Source organism: Coregonus lavaretus (assembly GCF_964263955.1).
Source record: "Coregonus lavaretus genome assembly, contig: HAP1_SCAFFOLD_1962, whole genome shotgun sequence".
Classification (NCBI taxonomy): domain Eukaryota; kingdom Metazoa; phylum Chordata; class Actinopteri; order Salmoniformes; family Salmonidae; genus Coregonus; species Coregonus lavaretus.
This window is the reverse complement of record NW_028157258.1, coordinates 24794-36930: the sequence shown is the minus strand read 5'-3', so window position 1 is coordinate 36930 and position 12137 is coordinate 24794. Positions and strand designations below refer to the sequence as shown.

Below are 12137 nucleotides of genomic sequence, written 5' to 3'. Positions count from 1 at the left end.
GACGGAGTCACCCATAATTCACCTAATGATATTTTGAAGGAAGAAACAAAGTATTTTAAGCATATGTTTTCTTTTCAGTCGCCTCCATCTCCTCTAACTGAAGCTAATTGTAGAGATTTTTTTTCTATTGATAATGTCAAATTAACAGCCACACAGAAAGACTCATGTGAAGGTGAAATTACAGAGGAGGAACTTCTGGATGCAATTAAAGACTTTAAGTCCGGGAAAACTCCAGGGTTGGATGGCATACCAATCGAGGTATACCAAACCTTTTTTGATATACTAAGAGGACCGTTATTAGCATGTTTTAACCACTCCTATGTAAATGGTAGATTATCTGACACTCAAGAAGAAGGTCTGATCTCATTATTACTGAAACAGGATACAAGTGGAAAATATAAAGATCCAGTCCATTTACAAAATTGGAGGCCACTTACACTTCAGTGTTGTGACGCAAAGATCCTAGCAAAATGTATAGCGCATAGAATTAAAAAGGTATTGTCGGATATTATTCATTCTAATCAGACAGGTTTTTTACATGGAAGATACATTGGAGATAATATAAGGCAAGTATTGGAAACAATAGAACACTATGAAACATATGGGAAACCAGGCCTGCTATTCATAGCAGACTTCGAAAAGGCATTTGATAAAGTTCGACTGGAATTTATATATAAATGCCTGGAGCATTTCAATTTTGGAGAATCTCTTATAAAATGGGTCAAAATCATGTATAGTAACCCTAGGTGTAAAATAGTAAATAATGGCTATTTCTCAGAAAGTTTTAAACTGTCAAGAGGAGTGAAACAAGGTTGTCCACTATCGGCATATCTATTTATTGTGGCCATCGAGATGTTAGCTATTAAAATCAGATCCAATAATAATATCAGAGGATTAGAAATACAGGGCTTAAAAACAAAGGTGTCATTGTACGCAGATGATTCATGTTTTCTTTTAGATCCACAACTAGAATCCCTCCACAGCCTCATAGAGGATCTAGATACATTTTCTAACCTCTCTGGATTAAAACCAAATTATGACAAATGTACTATATTACGTATTGGATCACTAAAAAATACAATTTTTACATTACCATGTAGTTTACCAATAAAATGGTCTGATGGTGATGTAGATATACTCGGAATACATATCCCAAAGGAAATAAATGATCTCACTTCAATAAATTTTAATAGAAAGTTAGCAAAAATAGATAAGATCTTACTACCATGGAAAGGAAAATACCTGTCAATTTGTGGAAAAATCACCCTGATTAACTCTTTAGTATTATCCCAGTTTACCTATTTGCTTATGGTCTTGCCTACGCCTAGCAAACAGTTTTTTAAATTATATGAGAAAAAAATATTCAATTTTATTTGGAACGGCAAGCCAGACAAAATTAAAAGAGCATATTTATATAATGAATATGAATTCGGAGGACAGAAATTATTAAATATTAAAGCATTAGACCTATCACTAAAATCTTCAGTCATCCAAAAGTTATACTTAAATCCGAACTGGTTCTCAAGCAAATTAGTAAGATTGTCTCACCCACTGTTCAAGAAAGGCCTTTTTCTCTTTATTCAGATTACAACCTCTCACTTTCAGTTATTTGAAAAGGAAATAATCTCCCAAATGTCACTATTTCTAAAACAAGCCATAGAAAGTTGGTTGCAATTTCAATTTAATCCTCCAGAAACGACAGAACAAATAATGCAACAAATATTGTGGTTAAATTCAAATATACTAATTGACAAAAAACCTTTATTTTTTGACAGAATGTTTAAAAAAGGTATAATCTTCGTAAATGATATCATCGGTAGGACTGGTGGAGTTATGTCGCACATGCAGCTAACAAAAACATATGGAAATGTCTGCTCTACCCAGAATTACAACCAAATAATTGCAGCCTTACCGCAAAAGTGGAAGAGGAAAGTTGAAGGGGGAGAAAGTAAGGAACTTGTCTGTCGGCCTTGCATTAAAGAACATAATTGGTTAAGGAAAACTGTGATAAATAAAAAAGTATATCAGTTTCACTTAAGGACCAAAGGATTGACAGCCGTCCCATATAGATTGCAAAATAGTTGGGAAGAGATCTTTGACGTACCGATCCCATGGCATAGTGTTTATGAACTGACACGCAAAACGACACCGGATTCAAAAATTAGAATCTTTCAATTTAAATTATTATATAAAATTCTTGCTACCAATAGAATGTTATTTATATGGGGGATACAATCTTCCCAGCTCTGCAGATTTTGCTGTGAAGAGATAGAATCATTAGATCATTTGTTTTGGTTCTGTCCATTTGTAGCTTGTTTTTGGACACAGGTCCAGGAATGGCTAAAGGATTGCAATATTTACCTGGAACTAACCTTGCAGATAGCATTACTGGGTGATCTGAAAAGTCATAGTCAATCAATCAATAATATAATAATACTTTTAGCAAAAATGTTTATTTTTAATTCACAATCTGTAGAAGCAATGAGAATAGAAAGGTTCAGAACTTTGTAAAACATCACAGTACGGTTGAAATATATATGGCAAATAGAAATCCTATATGGATGGTGTTAAGAGATAGATGGGAGGTATTGAATAGAGTTGAAGGATGGGACTAATAACAAATAACAACAAATAATAACAAAGATAGCTAATAATGTAAGCATACTGTGTCCATAATAAGTATATAGGTTGTATGTTGGGAGCTTTTGGGAAAGAGCACAGTTAGAAAGATATGGCATTTAGAAGCAAACCGGATGGACATCATGAAAATGATCGGAGAGGTTGAGAGTAGAAGAAGTTCAGGAGCAAAAAAATAAATAAATATATATATATAGATATAGAATTATTGTAAAATTAACTCTGTCCATAAGGTGTAGATAGTAAGTATAGACCGGAAGTAGAGGCCTGGGCGTTGTTGTTCACTAATTTACTCCAAGTAGGGAAAGGATGGTGGGGTTGAAAAGTAATAAAGGGGAATATATATATAAAAAATAAAAAAAACATGGGGGATTGGAAGTGATGCAGACAATTACATTGATAGAAGATACAATCTATCTGCAATATTAAGCTGATCCATCCCCCCTAAAAAAAAAAAAAAATAATAAATAAAAAAAAGGCAGAAGGTTCGATAGGTCTCGCCAGTATCTTAGAAAACGTCTCAAAAACAGATATCCATAAATCTGTCAATTTCGGGCATGTCCAAAACGTGTAATAAAGTAGCAGGAGCCTGCTTACATTGGTCACAAGTGGGATCTATTTCTGGTCTAATCTTGGATAATTTTGCCTTTGACCAATTTAATTACAGCATGTCTTAGATATATAGATGAAGATTGTATTCTCTGAAGCATACTCTGACAAGTTTTATCTGAAAGTTGTTCACCTAAATCCTCTTCCCATTGGTTCTTAAGAGAGTTCAGGAAATCCAGAATGTGCGAGTTTAATAACGTATAGATCAAGCTTATGCCCCCTTTGATATAAGGGTTCACTTTAGAAATAGAATCTAGAAGGGAGGTAGGTGGGCATGATGGGAAGTAACTAGAGTATGAAGATACAAAACTACGCAATTACAGGTATCTAAAGAAATGGCATCTAGGAATATTGAACTTTTGTACTAACTGTACAAAAGATACAAAATCCATATCAATGTACAAGTTGTTCAGTGAGGAGATCCCTTTTCCAGACCCGATATGAAACGCCCAGTCTAATAATGACGGAGAGAATGTATGGTTCTTTAATAATGGGACAGAAGTTGAAAATTCACTGAGACCAAATGATCGCCTGAACTGTTTCCAGATTTTTAGAGAACGTTTCACAGTGGGGTTTTTAGTGTATTTGGAAACAGGCTCAGCTAATGCAAGTTTTGAGCAGAGTAAGGCAGTTAAGGAGGTGGAGCCACAGGATGAGCTCTCCAAGGTCAACCATTTCGGCCTGTAACGGCGCGCACGGGACGGGGCGCGGAGTGTAAAGGACGGAGACAGTCATAGACCTCCAGCGCCGGTTCCCAGTCCGGTACGCCCCGTACCTGCTCCCCGCACCAAGCCAGTGGTGCGTGTTCCCAGTCCAGCCCGGCCTGTTCCTGCTCCTTGCACCAAGCCGGTGGTGCGCGTCGCCAGTCCGGCCCGGCCTGTTCCTGCTCCTCGCACCAAGCCGGTGTTGCGCGTCGCCAGTCCGGCCCGGCCTGTTCCTGCTCCTCGCACCAAGCCGGTGGTGCGCGTCGCTAGTCCGGCCCGGCCTGTTCCTGCTCCTCGTACCAAGCTGGTGGTGCGCGTCGCCAGTCCGGCCCGGCCTGTTCCTGCTCCTCGCACCAAGCCGGTGGTGCGTGTCGCCAGTCTGGCCCAGCCTGTTCCTGCTCCTCACACCAAGCCAGTGGTGCGCGTCGCCAGTCCGGACCGGCCTGTCCCTGCTCCTCGCACCAAGCCAGGGGTACTGTCACGCCCTGGCCTATAGAACTCTAGCTAGTTTGGTCAGGGTGTGAATATATTCTAGGTTTGTATTTCTATGTTTGGCCGGGTGTGGTTCCCAATCAGAGGCAGCTGTCACTCGTTGTCTCTGATTGGGGTTCATACTTAGGCAACCAGTTTTCCTGCCTGCGTTTTGTTATGTTCATGTTTAGGCTTGTATGTTAGCCTTTGGACCGTCACGGTTAAGTTTGTTGTTTTGGTTACTGTTTCGTGTGTTTATTAGTTAATAAACATGTTCGCCGTTCACGCTGCACCTTGGTCTGTCCCGTTCCTTAACGTACGTGACAGATATGTAGAGATAATCGAGGGAAGGACTGACTCAAAACGGCAGGCAATCATCTTAGAAAGTATCTTTACATCGCAATTCTTCCCCCCCTTTCAGAATAAGTGAAATACATGCTCATTGTTGAGGGTAAAGAGTTTGAGGAGAATGATTCCTCAAATATGGAAAGCAAGAGAGGTGAGAGTTGATCAGAATTTTTTTTAAAGAATTTGCTCGGAAATCCGTCGGGTCCAAGGGATTTACCACACTGCATAGATTTAATTGCCAACACAATCTCTTCTACAGAGAACTGTTCTTCTAATTCAGCAGCTATACCTCTAAATGATCAATACATTTGTTACACAGCTCGTCAGTTATCTCAGGTATGGTTTGATTTGTGGTTCTCTGACACAGCTGGTGTGCTAGAATTTTCCCTGATTTCTCTCCATGTTCATAATTTTTGTATCGAGATTTACTAATTAGATTTTCAGCTTGATGAGTTGAAAGAAGATCAAACTCTGCATGAAGTGTCAATTGTTGTTTTAGTAAATCTGCAGCTCAAGAGAGTGAATATGTCATATCCAAATCCAAGATTATATTTGTAAGTTCCCCTAGGCTTTGAATATTGCACTTCCTTAATCTTGCGCTGTACGAAATAATTTGGCCCCTTAGATAAGCCTTCATTGATTCCCATACTGTTGTAGGAGACATTCCAGCGGTTTGATTAAGCTAGAGAAATAGCTCAATTTGAGATGATATAAAAGCAACAAAGGTTTCTTCTGATAGCAGTAGTGAGTTAAGCCGCCAAGGGCGATAATTAGGCTGTGTATTTGGTATAAGTAGTTTAATAGTCTCCCGAGTGGCGCAGTGGTGTAAGGCACTGCATCGCAGTGCTAGCTGTGCCACTAGAGATCCTGGTTCGAATCCAGACTCTGTTGTAGCCGGCCGCGACCGGGAGACCCATGGGGCGGCGTACAATTAGCCAGCGTTGTCCAGGGTAGGGGAGGGAATGGCCGGCAGGGATGTAGCTCAGCTGGTAGAGCATGGCGTTTGCAACGCCAGGGTCATGGGTTTGATTCCCACGGGGGGCCAGTATGAAAATGTATGCACTCACTTAACTGTAAGTCGCTCTGGATAAGAGCGTCTGCTAAATGTCTAAAATGTAATAGTAAGAGGAGAATGATCCGAAATGACTATAGCTTGGTAATCACACTCCGTGATAAGTGGCAGAAATCTATTGTCTAGGAAAAATTAGTCTATACGTGAGAAGGTCTTATGAACTGGTGAGAAAAAAGAATACTCCCTAGCTGTGGGATTGCGGAAATGCCACGCATCAGATATGCCATATGTCTGAAGAAATAGCTGAATTGTGGATACTGTCTTTGATGAAGATGATACCTTAGGAGAGCTACGATCCAGATTGGGCGACAGTACACAATTCATATCACCACCTAGTATTAGGTGGTGTGTGTCCATATTTGGTAATCGAGAAAATACATTTGTGAAGAATGAACTGTTATCCCAGTTTGGTGCATAAATGTTAGCCAAGATAACAGGTGTATTATACAGTCTTCCTACTACAATAATGAAACGTTCTGCTGAGTCTGTCTCTACACTTGACATTGCGAACGGTATGTTTTTACTAATTAAGATGGCTGCTACCTCTAGTTTTAGAATTAAAATTGGAATGATATGATTGACCGATCCACCCTCCTTTTAAATGAGAGTGGTCGAAAGTGAGGAAATGTGTCTCTTGAAGAAAGGCGATACCTACTTTAACGTGATTAAATGAGAAATAACCTTTTTACGTTTCACTGGGTGATTTAAAGATTTAACATTCCAGCTTGCAAAAGTGACCGAGCAACCAGCTGTACAATACTGATAGTAGTGTTGTTTAGCCACAATGACGCAAGGTTTTTGGAAAAACGTGACCTACTCCATGGCTTGCTCACTAGCGCCCTCCATAATGCAAACGTTTTAATCGATTTCTGACCGATGCATGCTACATTTGGATCGGTTTGGGGTCTCGTGGACCCATCCACTCATATCTTAAACATTTGATCCGGGGACTGATGCATATCGGTGAATCCCTAGAAGATAGTAGCAGGGCCTTGGACGCAGCAGTGACAGTGATTCAGACAGCCTGCTTTAGTAATAAGGTATAAAGTCGAATTTTGTGAAAAGTGTGTTTGTCACTCCAGGCTGGTCGTGGAGGTATATAGAGAGAAGTTGTCTGTTCCAGTCTTGTGGCCAAGCACTAAAACACCTGATTAATTAACAAAGGTATGTGTGTGTGTGTGTTTAGTTTATAACGCAGTTTCAGGAGGAGAGCTTTAAGCTTCAGAGGACATATGTAATCCACAACAGGAACTTCCATATATGGGCTAGTTCTTCTGCACTGGAACGCAGCCTTAGAGCAGGAACTCCATATATGGGGTCAGACTTTCATATTGGAATGTGGCCAAAGCAAGAACTTCATACATGGGCACAGACATTCATATTGGAATGCAGCCCCTTGTGCAGGCACTCCATAAGTGGGCCCAGACACTCATATTGGAATGCAGCCAATCTGCAAGGAACTCCACATATGGACATTTAACCGTAACATGCCAATTTGCTCACCTGCATCCAATCTTCATTAGCCACAAGCCAGTCTCACTCACTTGAATCCAATTGCTTCATCAACCACCCTCATAGCATTTAAACAGCATCCTTCTTCACGCCTTTGTACTTCTGCCTGACAAACAGGCCGTAATGCAGTGCATGCAAAGCAATTAAACTGCCGCCACATCGCGTCACCCTCCAGGTATCCTGCACAATGGCGGGCCAGGTAAACATTGGTCCACGACCAGGAGCTGGCCTATCCATCGTCTGCACCCTCCAGGCTTCCTTCACAATGGTGGGCTTACGGCTGGAGTTGGCCCTGCCAGCAGGCTCAGCACAGACATAGTTGTGCCCCGACTACCATCCATGCCAAAACCCTTATACCAAACTCTATCAACTACTACCCCTTCCGACATGTTCGTCTGATGGCAAGAAGCCGAACTCGTGAAGGTGTGTTTCCTACCTTTGGCTCCCCGCAGGACGAAGCCGAAGCCTTCGTTTTCTTTCTTCTGCAGCATAGCATTCTTCTCCTCTATGATGTAATCACTGGAGAGCAGAGAGGAGAGGGACAGCAGGTAAGAGTCCTGCAACATACTCACTGAGAGAAGAGACAGGAGAGAATGAAGGAGAGGGGGAAGGAGAGAGCAGAGAGAGAGCCAGGGATGGTAGAGAAAAGGATGGGAGAAGATGGAGATGGACAATGAGAAAGATGGAAGGTGAGAGAAGGGGGTGGAGAAGAGGGAGCAGAGAGAGGAGTGGGAGGCGATGTAGGGAGAGAGTAACCCAATGGCCTTGCAAATAAACACACACAAACACACCTGAACCTACTTCTCTGATTACCCAATCAACTTAAAAGCCTAGCTTAGGGTTCTCTTGGGGCTGTACAGTACTTACTTGTGTATGTGTGTGTACAGGGTGGTACTAGCAGATGCAGGGTAAGTGTGTATAATGCAAGCTTTTCATCACCAGTGTGTGTTCCCTCCTAATATCTGAAATTCCAAGGAAACAGAGGACTCAGCCTCTCCCATTCAGGAAGAAGAGGAGGAGGTTGAGTGTGTGCTTGCTGAGAAATACACTGAACAAAAATATAAACGCAAAATGTAAAGTGTTGGTCCCATGTTTCATGAGCTGAAATAAACGATCCCAGAACTTTTCCACACGCACAGAAAGCATATTTCTCAAAGAAATCTGTGCACAAATGTGTTTCCATCCCTGTTAGTGAGCATTTCTCCTTTGCCAAGATAATCCATCCATCTGACAGGTGTGGCATATCAAGAAGCTTATTTAACAGCATTATCATTACAGAGGTGCACTTGCGCTGGAGACCATAAAAGGCTACTCTAAAATGTGCAGTTTTGTCACAACACAATGCCACAATGTCTCAAGTTTTGAGGGAGTGTGCAATTGGCATGCTGACTGCAGGAATGTCCACCTGAGCTGTTGCCAGAGAATTTAATGTTAATTTCTCTACCATAAGCCGCACGTGTCAAACTCATTCCACGTAGGGCTGAGTGTCAGCGGGTTTTCGCTCCACCCTTGTACTTGATTGATGAATTAAGGTCACTAATTAGTAAGGAACTCCCCTCATCTGCTTGTCTAGGTCTTAATTGAAAGGAAAAAACAAAAACCCTCAGACACTAGGCCCTCCATGGAATGAGTTTGACACCCTTGTTTTAGCAAATTTGGCAGTATGTCCAGCCGGCCTCACAACCGCAGACCACGTGTAGCCATGCCAGCCCAGGACCTCCACATCCGGCTTCTTCACCTGCGGAATCGTCTCAGACCAGCCACACGGACAGCTGATGAAACTGTGGGTTTGCACAACCAAATAATTTCTGCACAAACTGTCAGAAACCGTCTCAGGGAAGCTCATCTGCATGCTCGTTGTCCTCAACAGGGTCTTGACCTGACTGCAGTTCGGCATCGTAAATGACTTCAGTGGGCAAATGCTCACCTTCGATGGCCACTGTCACACTGGAGAAGTGGGCTCTTCACGGATTAATCACGGTTTCAACTGTACCGGGCAGATGGCAGACAGCGTCGTGTGGGCGAGCGGTTTGCTGATGTCAATGTTTAATGCACAGAGATACCGTGAGGAGATCCTGAGGCCCATTCATCCACCGCCATCACCTCATGTTTCAGCATGATAATGCACAGCCCCATGTCACAAGGATCTGTACACAATTCCTGGAAGCTGAAAATGTCCCAGTTCTTCCATGGCCTGCATGCTCACCAGTCACCCATTGAGCATGTTTGGGATGCTCTGGATCAATGTGTACGACAGCATGTTCCAGTTCGCACCAATATCCAGCAACTTCGCACAGCCATTGAAGAGGAGTAGGACAACATTCCACAGGCCACAATCAACAGGTTGATCAACTCTATGCGAAGGACATGTGTCGTGCTGCATGAGGCAAATGGTGGTCACACCAGATACTGACTGGTTTTCTGATCCACGCCCCTACCTTTTTATTAAGGTATCTGTGACCAACAGATGCATATCTGTATTCCCGGTAATGTGAAATCCATAGATTAGGGCCTAATGAATGTATTTCAATTGACTGATTTCCTTATATGAACTGTAACTCAGTAAAATCTTTGAAATTGTTGCAGGTTGCGTTTATATATTTTTTTCAGTGTATAAAATTCTCATTACTAATGAGTGTCGTCACTTGAGTGTGTGTGTCAATTCAAACCACACAATTCAATGCTCAAAAACTAAGGTATTCCCAGAGACATTCTAGCCACACAGTAAAAGGCAGCATCATGTCCCATTCTCAGCAACACCAATATTCTGTTGACTGACTGTCAGATCCCACTGCTGACACCAGACAGCCCATACAGTTAGTGAATTGAACACTACACACACTGGCATGGGAGACCTGGAGTTTGGTCATGTGTTAGCTGTTAGCCACGCCAACTGCCCAGCCACTTACCCCGGGTAGACAGAGCCCCTGCTGACAGGGCCTGGAGACCCCTGAGAAACTCTCCTGTGTCAGGGGGCAGAGGTTGCAGAGATACAATTTAACTAGAGGACTTGCTTAATATGTGTGTGGATATATATGGGGTTTGTAAATACAGTTAAACATCTCTTTCTCTCCTCCCCCTCTCTTAGCCTACATCCTGCATATCCAACCAGCTCTAAATTTTCCCCTCCATAGCTACAGAATAGCTTTATGTTTCCATTCAACCAACCATGCTTTCAATCTCTCTAATGTTGCATTCACAATTATATTCCATGAACTCCTGTTAATATTCAGCACTACTCAGGCATTTAGAAAATATATTCTATAAATTAATCTTCAAATAAGCATCCAATGTAGCACAATCATATTCAATAATGTAATTACAGTCTTACCTATAATAACATTCCATAAACCCTAAAAGTAGCCATTCACAGTGGCATACCAAAGACTTCCATTCACATACAACTCCATTCCATATTCCATTCAAGAGCTTTGACATTCTATCCTATTCAGAGCCAGCTCTGCTGCTTTAGCTCTCACACACTCTTCATAAACTGCTCTCTCTCTCTCGTGCAGGCACGCTCTCTCTCCATCTCTCTCTTTCCTCTCTCCCCCCCCTACCTCTCTGGAAAGGTGAGGGGAAACAACACTCTGATAAAAAGCACCTCTCTCCTGACAAGCTGTCTCTGACATTTAGAGTGAATTTACTTCAGCACACAGTCCTATAGCAGCTACTGTTCTGCTGTCCTCTCTTAGCCTGTACATCTGATTTACATGGGAGTGAGCACTCACACTCTCCTTTATTACTGATTGATGTCATATAAAATACATTTCAAAGAGAGGGGGACAAATGACGAGAGGGAGAGAGACTCATCCACACGCATACACAAAGGGAATGTTTCAGTGATGGGAGTTTTGTACGAGGCCTGGGTTGAGAGTAGGACTCATGCAAGCAGAATGCACTGACACTGTCTCACCACTAGATGGAAGTAGCATCACATCACATAGTGTGTGTGTATGCACGTCTTACCTGTATGAGGAGAGGTTGTCGTAAGATCCCACAGTGTAGTGTCTGAACAGTCTCTTAGTGCGGTCCTCTCTTGTCTCTGTAAAACAAAGCAATACACTGTCAGTATGTGTGGTCTCGTTTGGGCCCTGTCACTGCGAGTGCATTTATTCTGAGGATCGATGACATACCTTCCCCACACACACACACACACACACACACACTCACACACATACTGCTACCCCGCTTGCTAAATGACAATCTGCTGACTGGAGACCCTGTCAGGCCACTGGAGTTCTTAATTGTGTGTGTGTGTGTGTGAATATGCGTGGGTGTATTGCGTGGGTGTGTGTGGTGGTGAGAGCATTTTTATTAGTGTTTTAAGGTATGTGTGTGTATTGTCAGACAAGCTTATGAGTTAATGACATTTTGTTTCTTGACATTCACTCCACCCTGTCTGTCAGTCTGTCAGTCTGTTTGAGTGACAGCTGCCAGCTTTGTCCACTACAGGTTTCTCCACGCCAAAGCGCAGAAAGACCAAACAAACCTCTCTCTCTGTCTCCACTACAAGCTCCATCACCTCCACTCCTCTCAATCACTATCATCGCTCTCTCTATCCCCCTCTTGACCCTTTCTCCACCCATCTCCCCATTACCCCTCTTGACCCTTTCTCAACCATCTCCCCGTACCCCTCTTGACATTCTCTTCCTGATTCCCCTCTCTCCATCATTCTCTATCCCCCTTTCATACCTTCTGTCCTTCACTCTGCATCAATCTTTCTACCTCTTTATCCCCCTCTCTCCACTCCCCCTCTCTATCCCTCTCCCCTGCTCTCTCTC

At 42.5% G+C, this 12137-nt stretch overlaps 1 protein-coding gene across 1 annotated transcript in view; it reads right to left on the bottom strand.

Moving 5' to 3' along the window:
- The window catches only part of LOC311125619 (SH3 and multiple ankyrin repeat domains protein 3-like), a gene marked incomplete at both ends in the record, with an annotated part of 50072 nt that extends 38674 nt beyond the window's left edge, over positions 1-11398 (bottom strand). Inside the window, 2 exons of the mRNA XM_084199645.1 lie at positions 7790-7872; positions 11323-11398. Coding sequence (XP_084055771.1) covers positions 7790-7872; positions 11323-11398 — 159 coding nt within the window. The remainder of the gene's footprint in view (positions 1-7789; positions 7873-11322) is intronic.
- Between the last annotated feature and the right edge of the window lie 739 nt (positions 11399-12137).